The 22,313-nt window shown below is 37.2% G+C and overlaps 1 protein-coding gene across 2 annotated transcripts in view; it reads right to left on the bottom strand.

Annotated features, from left to right (window-relative positions):
* Nucleotides 1-22,313, bottom strand: part of doc2b (double C2-like domains, beta) — a 115,174-nt gene that overhangs the window by 41,601 nt on the left and 51,260 nt on the right. Inside the window, exons 2-3 of one of the 2 annotated variants that reach the window (XM_034890490.1) lie at nucleotides 20,528-20,607; nucleotides 6,420-6,443 (exon numbers count right to left, since the gene is read on the bottom strand). In XM_034890490.1, coding sequence (XP_034746381.1) covers nucleotides 6,420-6,443; nucleotides 20,528-20,607 — 104 coding nt within the window. The remainder of the gene's footprint in view (nucleotides 1-6,419; nucleotides 6,444-20,527; nucleotides 20,608-22,313) is intronic. The other variant, XM_034890491.1, reaches the window with a different exon arrangement.

Raw genomic sequence — 22,313 nt, 5'->3', positions numbered from 1 at the left:
GCAAATAGCCAGTGTCCGATATACTTAGATCTCTGACGTATCAAGAAAGGACACTTGAAAGTCTATACAGAGACTACAGAATAAAAACAGACCTTGAAGTCAATTTAAATGTTTTTTTCTCTGGGTCTTTTAGATTTAATTTAGGTATGTCACAGAGACAGTTCTGTCTACATGCAGTAATATATCACGTCAACAGGGTAACAGTTGTTGTTAGATAGAACAGCTCCTATATACCTATAGGATTTTGTTGTAATTCTAAATCACAAAACCGAAATGTAATGAGAAAGTCTCAGCCTTATGTGTGGTAGGTATCTTATATTTTAATTTTACTTAGATTTTTCTACTTTACTGCGACAATGTTCACGCAACTTATTCTGTATAGCCTGCTTTAAGTTGATGTTTTGATAAGTCTTATGACATGTGTCAATACATATATGTATATATACGTGTATATATAAATATATTTGTGTGTGTGTGTGTGTGTCTGTGTGTGTGTTATAAAGTATCAAAAATAACTCATGCAAAAATAAAACATCCGAAGCTGTTCTAAAGAGGCATTCAACAGTCTGAATTAGTAAATTACGGGGTTAGGTAGTCATGGGAAGTAAATTGAGGCCAGGGACACTAACAGCTAATCCTCTCTGCTTTACATAACAATTACTATTCTTCTTTTTCTTCTTGATTTGTAACAGCAAATAAGGTGTTGGTTTGCTTCCTATAATTATGACTGTATAAAAAAAAATACAGACATGCTACAAATCTGCAGTTAAGTTAATAATCCTAAAATCATGTTAATTTTCCATGATAGAAACTTGATACTTTATGATAGGTGATGATAGATTGATTAGGTGAAATAATAGTTTTAACTCAAATAATGCAAAGGTTTTCTCTCTTCCTACATAAAGCAAATCACTTCTTGATAAGATGGGAGAACCTGGATGTAGCCCGAGAGGCAAAAGAAATCAACAAATCACTCTCTGCACGGCTCCTTGCTGCTCATTAAGCTTAATTGCTGTCAGTTTAAGGTAATTAGGTGACCCAGATGAGTTCATCTGCATTGTCATCAACTCTCTTTTCTCATCTAGATTTTAACAGCTGGACAGTCAGATGACACATTTTAGATGTAAAAACTAAAACTTTAAGGGGGGCGGGGGGCAGACATAGAATTTGTGAAATGTGTGGGACATAACATGCTATGGTAGATAGTAGTCAGTATACCATTTTCATTGTTACTTTTCCAACAACATGTTGTTCCAGTCAATGAGAGACTGCATCGAATGAACACATTTTGACACATTTAAATTTCGGGAATAGCAAAGTAAATACATTGTTAACTAAATGCATCCATAATATAGCACAATGTGTGACATTGTGTTTTCCCCATCTTTCTTTTATGATCATTAAATGTGCAGTCACACATTGCTAAAGGCCTTTATTTGAGACAGTTGTGGTAAAATGACGACCTCACAGTCAGACATGAAGGAAAAACAAACCACGTCTGATGAAATTAGTTTTAACGGCCAAGTTGTAAGGTGCCAGAGGGTTGAACCGTTCTGCTTGAAATGCATATCTTATTTTTAAAGTTTCAAACGTTGACATGCTGTCGGCCTTTAAGGTGAAACCATTTGCGTCACAGTGGAGACACAAGCCCAAAGACTGGGTGTGCCCCTTAAACACAAAGCTGGAGGCTATATCATGAGTAGGCCTTGGGAGAAGCAAAGGAATGCAACCTTATTTTAAATTACTTATAGTCAAAGATGCATGCATTGAGACATGCCTGCTCCCACACTGAGGACTGTAATCCAGCAAAAAAAAAAAGCAAGGCACAGCTGAGAGGCAGAAGGGTCTAAAAAATACAACACGGTCAACATTCACTTTGCAACTCCAATCTCTGTGCCAGCCGTGACCCTTTCTCCTCAATCTTATTTCTTATTTTCTCCCCCCTTATCCGAGGAGCAGCCCGGGTGAACTAAACATGGAAAATATGCTATAGGCTATATATAACGTGCTTGATCTGAAAGAAAAACACTTTTTTGTCTTTTCAAAAATAAACCAGCTCCTAAAAGTGTTCCTTTACTTGCAACTCCTTTTTCATTTATTTTCATTTTCTACTATTTATATGCTCCTCTTCAATTTCCTGCTGATATTTAGCCATGCTATGCTTTCCACACAACAAAGCTATTGAGACGGCACCATTAGAGCTGATTGGAGAGGTTAATGTGGTGTCTTCATTTACCTCTATTGTTGACTTTACCAAACACCTGAGCTACCATTTAAACTTAGGCATATTATGTGGGGCTGGATTGGAATAAACAGGCAGCTGCTTCATGCTGCTGATTGCGAGAGCACACTGTGAATACTCGGTTGATCATAATTACTGAGGGTTGGAAAAAAATGACCACTGCAAAAGGAAGATGGGTAACATGCATCAGTGTATCCACACATCTCCAATCTCACACATACTAATTTCCCTTGAATAACAGCGTGTAAATGCTTCGGAAATAACTTTAGTTCTCTTTGTGTTGGAAATGATGAACTTCCATCTTTCAGAGGAAGTGAGTGGTTTACTTGGGTTTGGCATGTAGTGGAGGGGTCCGGTTGGAAGCTGGAGTTGAAACGAAAACATTATAATGTATGTGTGCTGAAGTTGTTTTCAAACACTTAGGGGTGGGAAAAATAATCGATAATTTGGATAAGTTAAGAATCCTATTTGAAAAAAAAGTGTGTATTTCTCTTTAAAAGTTACTATCTCCAGACAGTGACTGAAAGAGGATGGAATAATTGAAAACAACTTAGACTTACTGCAAGAGTGCAGACAAAAAAAACCTGTTTGTTGATATTAACTGTCTATTTTGACGGCCAGACCAGGTTGCCAGATATACATATAAAAACCTGAATGCAGCCCAATACAGCTGTAGGACAGCCATGGAAGCAGCAAACAAACGGAACAGGCAAATATTGGAGATGCATTTAAAAGATGGAGACAGCTTATAGCAGGGCTGTAGTCAATACCACTTTTGTCAAGTCCAAGACAATTCCACGATCAGGACTAGTTTAGTCCAATTTAAGTCCAAAAATGTTTGAGTGTGACTCAAGACCGAGTTCCGATAAGAAAAAAAAGTCTTACGCATGACAGTATCAAGACAATCATTTAGGGTTATTTGTTGATTTTAAAGTTATCAGCTGGCCAGTGTTTCACTTTCCCATCCAGGGCCCACAGATGCCGGGTGTGCCGTGCAAAGATAATCTAGTGTGTGATTGGTTATCAGGTAGCCAGTGTTTCACTTTCCCTCCAATATTATTATAAACTTAATACAGACACCTGGAGTCTTATTTATAAAACTGTGCATAGGATCCTTACAAAAAGTGTACGCATGCCCAAAAGCCAAAAATTGCGTACGCCAAAAAAAAAATTCAGAGGAAAGGTGGCTGTCAGTTGGACACAAAGCTCTGCAAGGTTGTGATCTTTTTAGTGGTCGTTGTTACGGTTATTCGAGATAAAGTGCCTGCAGGCCGGGTACAAAGCTCCACGTGAGCACCGGCTTTTATAACTGTCGACATAGCAGAATTTAGCAACTCCGTTGCACTGTGGAGTCATGTCTGCCCATGCGAGACAAACATCAAGCTAACATTGAAACTGTGTGAAGTTAGGTTTAGCGTTCTCACCCTGGCACCTAACGTGAACTTCGTTGCTGGGAAGGAGGGGCCAACTCTTTTCAGTATTTTGAATTTGAACGGCAGCAACCACTTTAAACGCCAGTCATTATTTTGGAGAAATATTTTCTCGTTACACAACTATGTATACTGTATATACTAGTTCCAACTAAAGTAGAGGTGGAAATTATGATTCGTATAATCTCATTGAGATTTAACATCCCTGATAATGTAGTATTTATTACGTCACCGTTCAAACAAACATGTACATGATTGTATCACCACTTACAGTATAACACCATGATATTTAACAGATAGTCTGGATATTTTGAAGCGGGGTTGAATTAGTTTCTTATCCATTCGTCCGTGCTAGAGGTGTGCAGTAGTCAAATATCCAAACTATTGCTTTAAGGTCTTTATTTCAGTCTTAGCTTCTAAGCAACATCCATCGCACAAATTCAGTTTACAATTTCAGTACAACACCAGGCCAACGTACAAATTGATTATAAGGTTAAGATTAAAAGACTGTTCTGGTTATAACAACTTTGGTCTTATTTGTGTAGTTTTCTTCGATCCTGTTGGTAAAAATAGTCAGATGTTAGATGAGCCAAGAAACACAAGCAGTCGGACGATCAGACAGGTTGTAAATAATCCCCCAGGTTAACCAAAACTATATTGAATAGTAAAATGATTACCCAAATTTTCCTTTGTCAAAATCCATCACACTTTATAGAGGGACTTACTGGTTTGAACATCATTAGCATAGTAGTAATGTGTTCCCAGATCTCAGCAATTACTTTGAGTACTAGGTTATTATGATACTGATTGAAATGGTGTCCAAAACTAAAACAAATGAGACCCAAATTGTAGGAATTATCCTTTTTCTGTAACATAGATATTGCATCATGATCAAGTCCCCAGCGACAGGAGCACCAATGCAAAAAGCAACTTGTCAATAATTTATAACAATGACTCATTACACTACAATTAGCTTGAGGATTGAAGATTCATTAAGATTCCTGTACTGCACACCTCTACCAGCAGCATCACCAAAATTTCATATTTAGGTGTCCAATTTAGGTTTATGGTACTTGCTGTTAGTAACAAACAGTGTATATATACATGAATCCATAAATACAGTTAATATATAAAGCCTTAGAACAACTAATACTGTTCATGTGTATTTTCTAAGCCGTATGTCCCACATGGGTGCTTATTTTTCACAGTGCTATCAGCCTCTTTATTAGCCAGGGCATGTGTCTTCATTACCATATCTGACTGGCCTGGTAACAGGCAGGTGGGAGAAGCATCAATCACCAGGAGCAGCAGATAGCAGGATGGATGAGACGGGGTATTGATCTCATTCAGAGGAAGCTGACACATAGTCATGTTTAAGGGGTTATACTACAAGGGCCACCTGGGATCAGTGGAGGTGGTTAGGTCAAGGAAACTTGAGGTGATTGTGGACTGATGGAAGTAGGCAATATGGGAAGCAGGCAGGTGGGTCCCATTCATCGCCAGTGAATGTCAACTTTGATGATCAAGAGGTTTCGGAAGGAAAGGGGTGGAGGTGGGGGTTACATCGCAGGGTCACGCTGGGACACGTTAGTTTCAATGTTAGTCATGTCATTGATAACATGTCATTGATTTAGTGGAGAAACAGAATAGATTTTTTTTTTTATATCCAGGAAGCTAAACTAAACTAGCATTTAAACTAGTTTGGGAACTATTGGGTGGTACTGTAACTTGTTTTTGCGCTACGGCTGCATGTTTCTTCTTTTTTTCTTTCTTTTTTTTAATCTCACATGGTGAAGCAGCCAAACATAGAAGACGTATCTAGGGCAACTGCTGCTTTCAAACAAAGATGTTTGTGCTGAGGTGAGAGGACATATGTACCTTTTATTGATATTTTAATGTTGTGCTCTTTAGATTTGCACTTGTTCCTTTTGTGCACTGCAACTGCTGCACAACAATTTACTTTGGGGTAAATAAAGTTCTGTCTTATCTAAACCTCTGTTAATGCTGTTAAAGGGTTTTTGTGCCTTTTTAGATGGCAGAGGCACGCACGTGCACACACACAAACACCTTTTTATATTACGTTTTTAATAATAAATAAATAATAAACAAGTGTAGAAGTGTTTTTTGCACTTTTTTTTTTAATCTACTGCAGATTGATATGTGAATTGAAATACAATTTTAAATGTGACAGAGAAATAATAGACGGAGAATGTGACAGAGAATAAATTAATTACAAATTTTACAACTCTCTGAAATTGTTAAAGGGCTTTTTGGGCAAGGCAGGATGCTGCTACCGTATGCAGAAGAAAAGCAGGTTCACCAAAAATATAAATGACCACAACAAATTACAAATAACTACCTGAACAACACTGATTCATGATGGATGACAGCATCTTGTATAATAAAGATGGAGTGTACCTTTTTAATTCATCAGTTAATTGGTTGACCTTTCCGTCCAGTGTAGTCATTCACTACACTGCTTTGCACACTCTTGTAAACGAATTATTAAAGTAGTCGCTGAGTAATTATTTGGAATATAGATGACTGAACAACCAGATAAGAATGGGGCTAACAACACAGCCAAAGCATTAAACATACAGTATTCACAAGAAACATTTAATGGTTAGCTAAGGGTTGGTGATGGTTTCTATCAGGGTTCACTGGGTCTGGGTGTGGGTTGGATAAGACTACGTATTGAACAATACTGTAGGGACAGGTTGGGATTTGAGCTTATCTCAGTGGCTTACCTTCTTGTATCTGGGGACAGGAAGCTGTTTTTTCCAGCACAAATAAAGCAGCAACACACAGAGATGACGCGAGCATGCAAAAGAATAAAAGTGGAGGAGAAAAAGAAAGATAACATTGATCATTTGAAATTAAAGTGGAAGCAATTAAATGAACATGCAAAAACTAAAAGAAGTAGAAGCAGTTTGGTCTTCACAGCTCAGGGCTCTGCTGAACTATATCTACAGGGATAATATACTCTAACTTGATAGAGGATGACACAAATTGGAGTAGTATTTTTATATTTAAATTGTCTGTTTAGATTATCTTATTTGGTTGTGCTCTTGTCTATTGTAAAGTGTCAGGGTAGGTCAAGCCCAGGCTTTTTCCTGTCCTTTTTCAAACAGGTCTAGTGTGTTTCATGTTAAACTTTGTTTTTATTCTTGTTTTTTTCTTGTTTTGCCACGTTGTTGTCTTTCGAGTAAGACATTTTTTGTGGGTGTCTTTGTGTAAATCTCTTTTCTTGTGCCGGCTGTATTATAGAAACGTCTTTTCATTTCATTTCATTTATTAGCCTCCTCATTAGCCGGAGCCTATTTTCCTAGGGACCACACCAAACACACTACACAATCACAAAAACAAATGCACTACAAAAACCGCAGCAGCAACACACAACACAGGACCCAGCTCTATTCAGTAAAAAAGAAAATCATGTAATATACGTATATAGTGGTGAAAGAAGTACTCAGATCTTTCCCTCAAGCAAAAGCAACAATACTACATTGCAGGAAAATTCCTGCATTCAAAATCACATTCAAGAAAAAGCAAAAAATCATTTGCACCAAAACAAAATTAAAGCACTAGTCATCATGCAGAATGGCCAATCTAAATATACACCACACTAGTGAACTTCAGGCTAGTGATGCATCAATGTGTTTATCACCCCAATATTACAGCTGGCAAAGGTGATTATTTCCTACACTTCTGGGCAGCTCTAATCATTAGGCGAGAAGAGCTATTTTGCCAGGAGATGTTGTTTTAGTAATATTTTAAAGCAAGTTTTTACTGTTCTCCTGAATTATATGCTCAGGTAGAGAGTTCCATGTAATGTGTTACATAGAAATCTCTACCTAAGCATATAATTCAGGAGAACATTGCAGTGTTCTTCACCATACTGATTTTCACTTTTGGTAATGTGAATCTACCTCAAGTAGCATACATGGTATGGTAGTTATACACATCTGAGCTCAACCATTGCTGTTTATGTATGAGCCTTGGCAATTCACTAACTGAAATCTTTATTAAATTAAGCAAGGATGAGCAATTGCTTACTTCAAAGCAGACGAGGATAACTTCAGCAGGCCTTTCTGCCCACAAACCTCACACAATTCCCTGATAATGGCAGAGAAATTTAGTAGAAGTTTTAACACATAACACCTCCACATGGTAAGTAGTACTCACTACCAGGTTCACCAACACTGACAGTTAAAAAAATGAAATAACGTAGAGGTAGATAGGATTGAAGTCAGGACCTTGTTAGGTTAGCATAAAGACTGAAAGCATGGTGGGAAACGGCTAGCTTGGCTCTGTCCAAAGATAAAAAAAATCCTTAAACCTCTAAAGTTGGGAGATCTAAATATTGGCAATTTGAATGTATGTAGCATATTTAAGTCTTGTTTTTACAGTTGGGTTTGTTACCATCAGGTCTGTACAGAAACTATAAAAAAAACCTGTGCTCACTGACCAAATCTGGCAAATGGGCTGTAGCTAGAAAATCTGAGCAAATGGATAAACTGTTGTACATCAAGGAATAGTTACAGCATATTGCCCCTTATAATAGACAAATTGCTGTTTTTACACTTCTGTTTCTGTACAGATTAAACAAACAAGATACAGTATGTGTTAATTAGGACATTTTAGAGGTGTTGGTTGGCCTATTTTGAACTTTGCATGGAATCAGGCTGGCTGTTTCCCTCTGCTTCCAGTCTTTTTGCTACGCTAGGCTAACCCCATCCGGAATCTAGCTTTTTACTTAACAGTAAAGAGGTTTATATTCATCTTCTCATTTCACTCTCATAAAGGAAACAAATACACATATATCCCCAAATTTTGAAGTAGTCCTTTAAGCTGATGATGCACAAACTTCAATACCCTTAAAGGCAGATATTAATCTGCCTTTTGTTTTAAATAGTTTTAAATATAAATGCCTTAGTCTAAGACTTGACAGCAGCAGTATTAGCTGTTAAGATATGAATCACAATTGATTTCTGCTGTGGAAGTGGAATAGAAGCTTCTTACTTCATCCTTTTTGAATAGCCTTGTGGGAATGTCTGTTTGACATTTCATCAATATTTAGTGACAAGATGAACAATAACAGTAAAGTAGGCTTTATATCAGATTTTATGCAGGGATAACAAATGAAGACAAGTTGTTTTATAAAAGCCTTTTTATGTGAAGTCAGCGACGCAAACAGACACAAAGGATAATGAATACAAGAGGGCAACACGTCTCTAAGAAACAGAGCGTGTGTATGTTTGTGTGTTTTTGTGTGTTTTTGTGTGCTCCCACACTCGTGTGGGCGTACCGGGCAATTAAAGGGCAGTCTGTTGTAGAAGGAAGAGAATGAAAGACTGCAGTGGAGTGTTAAGATAGGTTGTAGTGTAGGTGGTGCTGAATGAACAGGTCTTGTGTCTGCAATTGAATGGTGAGACAGTGTCTAATTCCCTGATAAGGACAGGGAACTTGTTTTACTATGGAGGAGGTGTCGCCTTGGAAAAAGAAAAAATTCCTGCTCATAAGGTAGTGCTTTTTCTTTGGCCAGGTCAAGACCTATCACGATGGAGCGGAACATCGCCTGCTCCATGTGTACAACATTTATTCAGCAGCCTGACTCAGGGTCATTATTGGGTCCTGCTGCTACGGGGGCACACATTAACAAAGGAAGCGATACTCTTTAAACTTTTAACATGCAGGGCTTTAACATGTTTCATTGCAGTGTGCATCTTTTTGCAAGTCAAAGCGACTTTTGTCGATGATAGACAATCAGCAACTTGCTACATCTAAACACATGGAGATGCAAAACAGACCTCCGACCAGCTGTGATCTGCTACCAATTGAAGAAAAAAAACATTGCAAAAGTCAGGTGTGAGTAAAAAGCAGTCCTGTGGATGCAAACAAAATGCTGTAAGCCTTCCAGGCTGCTGTGTCCCGAGGTTCAGGAGATCGAAGACGACAGAGTTCTTGTCAGCGGTTTAATATGAGAGCCACCTGGGAAATAATTCATACTTCTGTCTTACACACTATCATGATCTTGCATATTCACCACTATACTCATACACACAGACACTATTATAATCCTTTTACATATATGTATGAGAGGGTATAGTCATGTATGTGAGAGAGTATCGCATGTGAGCGAGTATATGTGTGTGTGTGTTTGTGTGTGTGTGTGTGTGTGTGTGTGTGAGTGAGAGAGTATGATAGTCGGTAAGAGAGCATATAGTTGTGTGTGAGTGTGTAGTTGTGTTATCATTATCTGGTGGGCTTGCTGCTTTGAAAGTACAGCTAACACCAACTCAGAGGAACAAGGAACATTTAAATCAAGCAGCAGAAGCTAACACCACCTTGTTGGACAAAAAAAGTCAGTGTTATTTCTTTTTATTTACTTTCTTTTTCAGGGTCGGTTTGTGATTGTGGAAATAAATGGTAATGAGGAAAACATTGCTATCTTTTTTTCCCTGATTCACTGCAGTGTGTTCAAAGAATTCTTAGGGAAACTGACAATTTGGGATATTGTCATTTTGTAAAGATTATTTTCTGAGCTTAATGGTTATATTCAGACAGTCTCTTTCTTGCTCTCAATTAACAAGCAATTCACCGAAGTATTAATTCAGTTCAAAATCCCCATTAATTATTGAGTTTTTTATTTGTTTAAAAAAATACTACATTGAACAAACTGTTTTGTGTGCTCCCTGTTGTAGATTTCTTTATTACATGGTATAAAAAAATAATTATATATATATATATATATATATATATATATATATATATATATATATATATATATATATATATAGGCACATAGATGGAAACTAATCAGGTGGAGAATGGTCTATTATGGATGTCTCGATCGCTTTAGCAGGACTATCATATACTTGCAGTGCCTAAATGACAAAAGTGCATCATGTTATTGTGTTTCATGTAGAGAATTTTCGCCTTTCCTTGAGAATACGCTGTGATCATGGCATGGAGAACACCGGGGTTGCCCAGAATATGCTGGAAAGAAGAAGGTTAAATAGAGAGTTTCATCGCTGGACACAGTGTTCACAACAAGACAATTGAGTGGTTGTGGCCAGAGTTAAACAGAGTTGTCTCTTTCTATTACAGTGATCTCTCCTCTTTCATGGAAAATGAGGGCATATGGGACTCTACAAATGAACTGCACTTATATTGTCTACACTACATTTACTTGCCAAGAGTTCAAAGGGAACTGCAGAATTCAGAAATCAGTGGAACAACCACGGATTATCAACACAGGGATCACAAACGCCTCTTCAACTGCGGCTGAGAGGTGTTCTTAACAGTTCAGAGGCCATGCAAAACATTTTAGTCTGGGGTGAGAACTCTTAAATGAATGAATACTAACACCCTCCCTCCCAAGTACATTTTGAGACTGTACAATGTTGTTCCAGAAAATTACTTTAATTTCAACAAAAATGTTATGAAAAGAATTCTGGAAACTGTAGACTCACTAAGAGCCAATGATGGTAACTATGGCATACAATTATTTTTGGGCCCGGTAAACTCTATTAATGAGCAAGTTGTTTGTGTCAAGGCAATTAGGACACTATTGGGATATTAATAAAAGGCCAGGACTTCTCAAGAGTGCTTCAGGAGTCTTTTTTAATGAAAAATCCATAGTTTCCTTGAAATCCTCAATTTTTTTCAGCACTGGCAACTGCAGGAAGTGAATGCATGTGTTTGCAGTGGGTAAATTAAGACCACGTCTGAGGGGCAGCTTTTGGAGAAAATCCACTGACGGTCATGGGGAGAAGCCTAGTAATGCATTCGCTTTCGTTGCAAAGGCCAGGATACCCCCAAGTTTCAAGGGTCCCTCTTGCTCTGAAAAGAAAGTTTAGCCACTCCCTTACAGCAACACTACAGCCAGACTATTATAATGACTTTGACCGTAAAATACCACTTCCTCTTAGTCAACCAATAAGGAGCTGAGTAATCGTACTCTCACACACACTACTATACTCTCTCACACACATTACTATCTCTCACATACAATGCTATATTCTCTTATACGCTACTATGCTCTCTTACATACACAACTATACTCTCTCACATACACAAATACTCTCTCACATACAATGCTATATTCTCACACACTACTATAATCTCTCACATACGCTACTATACTCTCTCACATACACTACTATACTTTCACACACACAATACTATACTCTCCCACACAACCATAACCTCTTATACATACATGTAAAACTATGATAATGTGTGAGTATAGTGGGGAATTTGAAAGATTATGATAGTGTGTAAAACAGAAGTTTGAATTATTTCCTAGGGGGCCTCTCATAGTCCAACCAGTGGTTTATTTCCAAGAAACTGGAGGGGGACTGTTGAAATTCAAAGTGAGTGAGTGAGCTGCAACATTTTGCAGTTGTTTTTTAGATAGAGGTGTGTAGGTTTGTAAATGTCATTTTTCCGCTTTTATGAAGCCTAGTAACAATGGTAGAGAAGCCTGAACTGCATTTTTCCATTCAGACGGACCTCCTACAGTGAGTAGTTCTTTGAATAATTTCATGGTTGAGTGGTGATGTGGTGAGGCAAAACAAACTATAAGGATGCTCGCAGTAGAACCAAAGCACAATGACTATCTTGGTTTGCCCGATTTTAGGTGCACTTTAATGGTATTTCATGATGAAGCAGAAAGTTCTTTATTCAGCTGATAGAGTGGCTGAAGAAAGTGGGAGGGTGTTTCACTTGGTGAAATGCAGGGTTATTTTAGATTGCATCAGGCGGGCCAAGAAGGTCGATGGCTGATTTGTATATTTTGTTTGTAGCGGTATGTAAGGCTGTCTTTCAAACGGTCTGTATAGTTTCACAACAGGCAAAAGCTTTTATATTTTCCAGAGTGCCTCAAATAACCTGTAGTGATTCACTAACATATTTCCAATGTCTATTTGTATACACTTTAGTATTGCATAGCTTTGTGAAATGCACTCTATATTCCTCTTTCTAATGTCTCTATTTTGTATACTTTGCTAGGAAATAAAGCTACCAATATTAAGTTTTATGTATCTGTTTTATTATGTTTAAAAAAAGAGTTGCTTTACGTGCAGAGCAAGAATGAATTAGAGAGAAGTCACTCTATAGAAAATAATGTGAAAACAACAAACAATCCTATTTTACTTTGCAGAATCATAAATAGAGACAAGACAAACTTATAACTTGAAAATAAAGAATATAGATGTCAAAGGGCTGCACTCAATATTCAGAAAAAAAGGATTTTGGTTGGCCTCCAGACAACTCTCACAGACTGTTTCCTAATTTGTCAAAAGCTGATGCTTTCTCACGGCCCTTGGCGCCAGATACCAACGCACAGGGCAGGCACATGCATGCGCACGGGATCGTCCATCAAAAAAAAGAAAAGAAAAGCTCAGATTACAACAAACAGACTTGATTCTCTGCTTACTCCACTATAAGTTTTACATAGAAAATAGTTATTTACTGCTATATTAATGTTCTGAATATTGAGTACAGTCCCTTTTAAGTAAGCATAATACTCTCAACTGCAGATTCAAAGATAATCTAATGGATTAGACTAATGGATCCATGGCTAATGGATTATAGATAACTAACTGAGAACTTAACTCTAAACGATAACTTTTAACTGGTACAAAATGATTTGGTTAGATATTTATAAATGAGGCATCATTTCTATCAAGGGATCAAAGGTGGATATACAAAAGAAACTTAAAGAAAAGCAGAATTAATGTATTTAACACAGCATATGGATCAGGATCACAAAGCCTAACAACAATTATTTCTAAACTCTACTATGCGTTTTTGAACCAGAAAACTAGCTCTACAGCTTATGTGAATAAACAATGGGAACAAGAATGTACTTTTATAATGTCAGTGGAAGCTTAGGACCCAGTATGCACCATCCAGTGACAAACAACCGCCTCTTTTAAGTAGAGAGAGTTTTTTTTATTTTTTATTACACCAGATCAGAAAAAAAACATTTCTCAGAGGACTCGTTGGAGACGATGTGATTTTGTGGATGCCATATGTTTCGGGACTACAATGTAAACAATTTAATTTGGCAGGACATAAGGTTGTAGAAAGTGTAGTTGCTATTTAAGGAATAGTTCAGTTTTTTTGAATTGGGGTTGTATGTATGGGTGTATAAGGTACCTATCCATAGTCAGTGAATTACCTACAGTAGAGGATGATTAGCACGCAGCCAGTTTGGAGAAGCAGGCAGGAGTACCGACATGCAAGCTGCTGTGGACAGGGGGACGCAGCAAAAGGTATTTTAGAACACTTAAAAGAACCACTTAAAAAAGTCAACATCAGTTTAAATGTATGCTATGTTTAGAAAATGTTCAGCTGTTCAGTGTAAAGTAACCTCGTCTCCACAGTAAAAGGCATTTCCTCGTCACTGTCCTCATCATTCATTTTCATTTGGTTTATTCCCTAAACAACAGAAAGTCTGACCAAAACAGATGATCTGCAGCATGCAGTGCGCGGCACAATTGCCCTTATGCTTGGAATAAGCAAAAAGCTGTCTGACAGCGTGGCAAACTGGTGAAAATATTCTCAATATAGCACACATTTAAAGTGATAATGTTTAGATTTTTTTAGGCAGTTCTTTTTTTTAAGGTGACTGAAATGTGTTTTGCTGCTGCCCCCGTCGACAGCAGCTTCTGTCTCAGTTCTCTTGCCTGCTTGTCCAAACTGGAATGGTGCTAGCTGTCATCTACTACAGGTAATACACTTTCTATGGATAAGTACCTTATACAACAACACCTCAAAAAAGCTGATCCATCCGTTTTAGACTCCTATTAGGTTTGATGTGTTATACCAAGGCGTAAATCAAGACTTTAGTAAGACATTAAGTATTTGTTTAAATACTATAATAAATAATGTTGGCTGTATTACAAGACTTTATTGAAATTATAAACAATATGTAGAAATTGACCTTTCCTTTATTGCTGCAAGTAAAAGGATTTTAGTCATATTAGGATGAAGGGACTCAATACATTGGAGCCATTAAACCTGGCCATTTTTATTTTAAATTGTTTAGGGTGCATTATTTATATGAAATCAATGCATGTGATGATTTATTTCAACTCTGTTATGTGGCTGGCCAATACAGTGACACTGACAAAGTCTGCAGAGGATCTGCAACGCGGTCTATATTGACATATTCATGATTAACTTTCTAGTTTTTAAGCTCTGCCTTCTCATTTCCTTTACTTTTTGTAGAATGAGCATAGGGGTTGATAATCAGGTTTATTTGTCTTGCATATTGGATCATAGCTGAGAAAACCCCAATGTGAGTCATCTGGTTCAAGATGTCTCACCCCGACATCCTGCTTAAACTCAAAATCTAGTGTGTCAAATACATAGAGTAAATGCCATTTGCCTTGTAGTGGCATTATTGAGTATAAACCTACTGTTATATTAAGAAAAACCCTATTGATGTCTGAGGTGTTGGAGCCAGGGATGTGAGTAATTCTGTACAATTCGATAACATCCCACCAAGGGCAACTACTGTGGGAAATGAACCAAAGCGAGGGCTGTGATTTAGTATACCTTACTCCTTTATCGGTGTTTGATCCCACACATCCTGAATACTCCGGCCAATAGAGAGGGGGACCATGTAGAAGCAGTGCTGTTAGCTCTAAGCTATTTAGGTCTATATGCATTTCATTTCTTTTAAATCAGCTGAAGCCTATGTCAAGGGACTAAATTGATTTATTTCCATCATGTGAGCCATTACATTGGATGTAGCCTGATTCACTTACTGCAAGGAGCAGCCTGTGAGGTAAAGCTATACATGGCGTAATGTTAGCGAGGTAAAACTGTGAATTAACACTTAATTCCTCGCTTTTAAAAGTTATTGTTGACCCTGAAATGTTACGCTGTAGTCCAGCATCATTTTCACATCATTATGCAGACCGAGCAGCATTGTCACACGCTGCACTCAGAGGTGTCAAGAGTATTCAGAAGAATAGAAACTAAACTACACTAAAAATACTTTAAAAAGACTTCTGTAGAAGTATCAACTTCATCTTTTTTACTCAAGTAAAAATACTGGTTTCAAGTAAAAGTAATGTAAGGGGATTCCAGCAGTGTTGGACTGTAGTGTTTTACTGACTGATTTGAAAATCCCTAATTACATTACAGTAAAATTTTTGTGTATTGGCTTTTTTTTAATTGTTGTTGATGTTTCTATGACATGTAATCTTAGCCAGAATTGAGATCCTGGCATTTCCTTAAAATTTTGTAAAAATCTCCCATTACCCTGGGAAAAATACCTGCAGGAACGCATCGTTTTGAGCATGATTGTCTTTTTGCCACCATTAGCAATGAAACAAAAACTGAGACAATACGCATAGTTATATACTAAGTCAAACTCAGGTCAGCAACATAACAACAGTCCTACGCTCCCATATAACTACAAGGTCTGAAGAACAGAGCATCAAAGAATTTGTATGTTTGGCATTGTGTTTTTAACACCTACAGTATAGATAGTATGCTTTTAAAGAGAATCTGATATATTTGACCACGTACCGGGAACTTTGAAAAAAAAAACAGCAGCTAGCTTCTGCCAAAACAATAATTTTGTCCTGTAATTTCAATGTATTCTCATTTAAATAGTGTCTTCTGGCTAGCTAGCCACTAATGAGACTGCATTAAGGAATAACATAGTTTGACAATTGGATGGTTTATGAAACCTGCTATAAGTATGTGAGAAAATAGCAAATAGCCTGATGTTATCAAAATAATTGTGATTAAAAAAAAAAAAATACTTTTAAAGTCCTTTGACCAATTATTTCTGCAAATGGATACTATTACTGATGTTTTAATCATAGCACACTGAATGGGCACCATTAAAAGTCAGAACAAGCAGGAGGCAGCTAAGGGAAGCAAAATGGGTTAAATGTTTCTGGAACATAAAGCGAGGTTTCATTAAAATATACTTATCTAAATAGAATCACACAGTGAGTACATGGACATTAACTGGTGACTATTCTCTCACTAATTTGATGTTTGATAGTCATCATGACAGTCATCTGCTTGTAACAACCATCCACCATTTGTGCCCACACCCCACGCTTGATTGAGAAACTATTTGATGTCACTGTAATGTCTTTGGTTCAAATGAGCGCCCGCTTCCTCCTCCAACAGTGATTTGCTTGGTGGGATGGATGTCAGTGTGAAAATAAAACAAAGCTCAATTTGACAAGGTAAATAGCCCAATGGGAAAACATATGTCAAATAGTTTTAACCCGCAGGAACAAGAACACGAGCACCCATTGTGTAAAAGAGAAAAAAAGGATTTTAGTATCAATCATTTTAACATGTAAGAGGAGCCATCATTAAAAAAACTAAATTGTAATTATCAAATACTTCTGGCTCTCAAGGTGTGTATGTCATGTGCAGAAACCCACAGACTTCTTACTTTGTGTAAACATTGTCCAAATTGCTCCACGATACTCTCAGAAATATTTGCTGTTTTTTCAGTCCCTAAGACCCATATTAAAACACTGATAGTTGCTTTAGCACAGACATCTTTTCTCTAAGCATTATTGGCTGAATTCTTTAATGGAAAAAGCAAGTAAAGCATGCAGCTCATTACTGTGCTGCTTTTGTTATTTTATTAAAGTAATGAGGCAGTAATGAGGATTAGAAAGGTACAGTGAATTACTCATTACTTCTTTTTGCCTCGTATACAAAGCATTCAAAAAACACAAAGTGCCTGAAAATTATATATAATTTTGCTTTCTAATAATAGAGGAGAAAGAAAATTGAGAAAGTGAAAATACAGAGGTGATGATTGACAGCCTAATTGAAGGGCTATAATTCAGGTTGCATGTAGTCAGTTCTGCTGGGTGGGTGAACAAAGGTGGGGGGTGGGGGGGGAGGACCTTGGACACATTAAAATGTACAAGATATGGAAAGGTTTCCCGCTGTGGATCAATCTGAAGAACTAGACCTGGATATTGTCAAAATTGAAGAAATTTCCAAATCTCATAATCTCGTAGTTTGAAATTGTCTTCGGTGTCTTTGTGCAAATTGCCCTTCTTCTTCTTCCACCCTCAGTTATTTTGTTCCCCCCCGGTTTTGCAACAGCCGCGTCATAGAAACGTCATCAACACACCCACTCGCTGTGAATTCTCCGGACAATGACTGGCCGGGCTCGATTGGACAGGAAACCGACTTTGTCCCTGGGAGCTGAACGTTTAGAGCAGCAGCTCAGGCAAGAACCCGTGGATTGAAGAGCTGCTTCTTTTTTTCCCAATCAAATATTTATTTGAATTTAGAATATTCGTTGACTGCCCTATTGTATATATAAATAAGCCACTCTGCATTCCTCACATTTGACATGTTATTCATGCCTTTTTTCAGCCTTTTGCACCATCTTTTAACCGCTTTTGTTTGCTTAAGTTATGTTGTCTGGTGACCTTTTGTCCATTTCTGCCTGAATGCCAACAGGACAATGATAATATAAGCATTATACATGTGAACTATCACTGCTTCAGACCCTATCCCCACTGCACACTGTCACTCTAACCAGCTCTGCAGGGACCAATACAAAAAATGTTGTGTCCCATTCTCCAATAAGCACTGTCACAGTTGCTATTGAAGCTACTGCAGCTTTGGCAATAAAGGCAACAGAAAAAAGCTGTGGTTAGAAATAAGGGATTTAGCAAACAAATTAAATCATGGAAATGGGTCTACAATATTTGAGCAAAAGCATTTTCTCTGGTTGGCTAGGCAGCAGTCGAAATTCCAGAAGCAGAGCAGTATAGAAAATAACCACCATAAATCAAGATGGCCTGATGCCCACTCTGCTGTCCAACACGCTTGCCAAGACGGGCTCCTCTGATTCCCACTTCCCTCCCTACCAGCTATTCAGGGAGACACATTATAGAGTAGAGTTATAGCTGCTGACGGCAGCCATGGCTGTCAGAGCCACCGCTTCATCACAAAAACACAGGATCAGGGATCAGAGAGGAGGACATCCCTGGACTCATATTTATAATATATTGCACCAAAATGATTAATTATTAGATAGGGTTTGGTTATTGCAGTCCACCTCCAATATGTTGAATATTTGGTTCATGTAAATTTATGGATTGAATAATTCATCAATGGTAATCTGGTTGTCTATAGGAAGCATGTAAGCAGCAGTAATTCAGATATAACATTAATCTACTCTGATGTAGTGCCCCATGAGATGCAGTACAGACTGCTTTAGCTCTTCAGCTGTGCTGCTCTTACAAACATGAATGCAGCAATAAAAAATAGCAGGTGAATGAAAAACTGGGGAAAAAAACAACGGTAATTACATAAAACTGTATTGGCATGGCAATTTAATCAAAAAAATATGGGATAGTAGCATTAATAATTTTGCATTTAATTTTTAAACATGTTCAATATTAATACAATCAAAAATAAATTATGCAATAAATACATTTCAAATTAATCACATGAACGCATTGTTTGAAATATACTATACTATCAAGAAACAACTTTGTTTTCTTCATTTCTTGAAGTATTTCACAAATTATTGCTTTATTTTAAAATGTACACAAAATATTACAATACCTTTTTTATATCATAAATACGTAGTTCTATATTTACCCATTTACTATTAAACTTTGAGGGCCCTATTGTGCATGCTGGCTCAGTGACCTGGCTTGCTGTGACACCTTAATGTAGCAGACACTTGTTTTTTTTCCTGCTGTGACAACTCAAAATGTCTGTTGTGAGAAGGGTTTACTGGCAGCTCCAGTGTACATATTTTAAACAACTGCAAGAAGTGTTGAGTTTCATTGACAGCAGCTCAATCCAAAGAGGAAGAAAGACGCGTGGTCGGAATGGAATTAATTAATGAGTGAGAAGGACAGTGTTTTTGTTCAAAAGAGAAACTCAACCAGCTTAGAAAACTGAGCATGGCAATAGTTGAGCAGGCTGTAGTGCTTAAGCAAATCATTTAAAAAATGCTCTGAATTTGTCAGAAAAAGTCTTAAAAATGCAGGAAGTTAACAGCAGCACCGGCAAACTAACACCTTAATCAGGAACAGATTACAAAACAGATGGTTCTCTCACTACAGTGTGATACACACATAATATATCTAAAAAAACAGCCCAGAGGAAATTAAACAAAGGTCTGCTCTAATAATACCCTGTTTTTAATTAAGGCTTCTCTTTCATTCACCTTTTAGCTCTGTTCTGGTCTCCACCAATTCCAGTAATATTAGATGTTTAACTTCATTCACCAGCAAGTCACTGTAGAGTCATTGTTTATATAAAACCTACTGTTTTGTGATATGCACATTGTTGGTGTGTTTGTTTAGAAATAATAAATGCTTTGAGATGTAAATAGATGTCAATATCTCTCTCACAGAGAGAACTGTGGGACGTGTTAAGTCGCTATTACACAGCCTTTTTGCCAGTATGTGTAGGCTGCTGCAAAAATATTCATGTCTGACAGTTGTCTATTGAATTTAAAAACGTATTGAAAAACTGTCATTTTGTATATTATATTAATCAACCTATTAACGCCTTGTTACAAGCTATAGTGACAGATGTTTATACAGTCAATGATGAGCAAAAGTCAAATAATATGGCCAAAATATCTAGGATCAGTTTAGCTAAATTTAAAGCAACTGCTAAACGTGTTGCAGCAATTGGCTTGTTTTATGTTACACTAATGATAACACTGGATTTGCAAGAAGACTGTGTTAACAAGCAGGCTATTAAAAATGTCTCTTTCAAATGCATGTAAATATCCAAGAAAAAATATTTAATGTACATGTAGAGGCTGCAAATTAACGTAATTATTATTGTCATCATGGCGGCTCACCTTGGCTTTGTTAATGGTGCAGTGAAGTGCATTGTTCTCCTGGTCATACTGCAAACTGAATTCCAAGGTCCCCAATGTAGCTGTAAAGACAAAGAAGGGAGAACAGAGAGAGGGAGAAAGAAATTAGTGGCACACCAAAAGGCTCACTGGGGAGAGAAGAAATCCAAACTTCTGACTGCATCCATTGTTTGATAGAAAAATCTTATTGGAATTTCTCATGGCATTCTTTGCAGTCACATGTGATAATTGCAATCAAAATCAGCATAGACATCACAGAAGCAATAGACATTTACAAAATTGGTAAATGGAGTCAACATTTTCTTTGTTTGAATGTTTGATAAATGTGTTGGTAATTTCTGTACAAACAAAGGCTCACAAACGAGAACAAAAGACACTCTTTTGTTTTTGAGCCTTTTATTTAACAGAAATTCCCAACACAGTGTTCAGCCTCGATTAAAAAATGTGCCTTCATAAAAAACTTTCAAACGTTTTGTATAAGGATACAAGATCCTATTTCTCATTGATTCACCCAAATGACTTATGTAGTCTGTGTATGCTCATCTTGTCTATACACACTCTTATCCTGCTCAGTATTTATAATACTAAGAGGGGAAGGAACAAGTGAAACAAAATGGGTAAGCAACAATCTGTTTAAAAAAGAAAAACACGCTGTAGCATGATGCTGCCGAGGGCAGTAAAAATATGTAGATATATTTTTTTTAGCAAGTGGGCGGCACAAGGGAAAATGTTACTTTGTCAAAATGGAAAAATCAATGACAATATTCAATTTTGTCCTTAGTCCATTTTAGCCGTCAATCAAACAAATTGATTAAAGTGAACACCTTTCTTTCAAATCGGAGGCTTCTACATCTTATTAAACCCTACAGTGCTGAGTAGTGAACTGTAAGAGTTTGTCATGAACTCGTCCTTTGAAAATATCAAGTGACAAGGGACTCTTCATTTCCCGGATTGATGAAATGTTGTCCGGATGAAAACATTTCAAAAACCACAACAGAAAAAAGACGCGCTTCAAAAGCCTTGCAGGATCTAAAGCGCTGTGTTGTTGGCACCAAATAACACCAACTCTGTGCTTCATTCACACTTTGATATTTACATAAGCAGTAAAAATAACATTAGTTTTATGGATGTGTAATTGTACCCATGGTTACTGTAATTCCCACCTCCTTACCTCCTCTTAAGAACTTGCAAATAGATTTGGATAAACTGATGATGAGCTATGTGATGTGAATAGATCCAGTAGGGGCTTTTGGTTTTACAGTAGTTTTTCATTTTGGGAGTATTTAAAATAAATATATTACTGTTGGGCTGATTGTACAGACCTTCATGGTGCCCAGAGGATGAATCCCAGCAACTTGAGTAATGTCCTTTTTTTATAGTAGCACTACAATTGACATGTGTAGTTCAGAGGGGCATATGTTGACCACTGATGGTTTGCTATTCAATTCAGTGCCGTCAGACATTCTTAATCGCGTTAACCATTGTGACTTCCATTTCATTGTGAGAGATACAAGTCATGCTCATCACTGTGCCCTACTGTACATGATTGTCACTAGCAATAAAGCGCCCATACTGTGGTCAGTTTCATAATTGTATTCAGAGGTTGTACCAGGATAGGTTTACATGGTTTAATTTTCAAACAACACATTGTTTTTGTTGTAGCGTTTATTGCTGAAGATCCTGATTTGTGTTTAGGTCTCTGTTTTGGCTACAGAGTGAGACATCTCACATGTGTGACTCCCAGATGCTTCTATACTATCCAATATAA

The sequence above is a fragment of the Etheostoma cragini genome, chromosome 13 (genome assembly GCF_013103735.1).
Source record: "Etheostoma cragini isolate CJK2018 chromosome 13, CSU_Ecrag_1.0, whole genome shotgun sequence".
Classification (NCBI taxonomy): domain Eukaryota; kingdom Metazoa; phylum Chordata; class Actinopteri; order Perciformes; family Percidae; genus Etheostoma; species Etheostoma cragini.
This window is presented reverse-complemented; position numbering and strand designations above follow the sequence as displayed.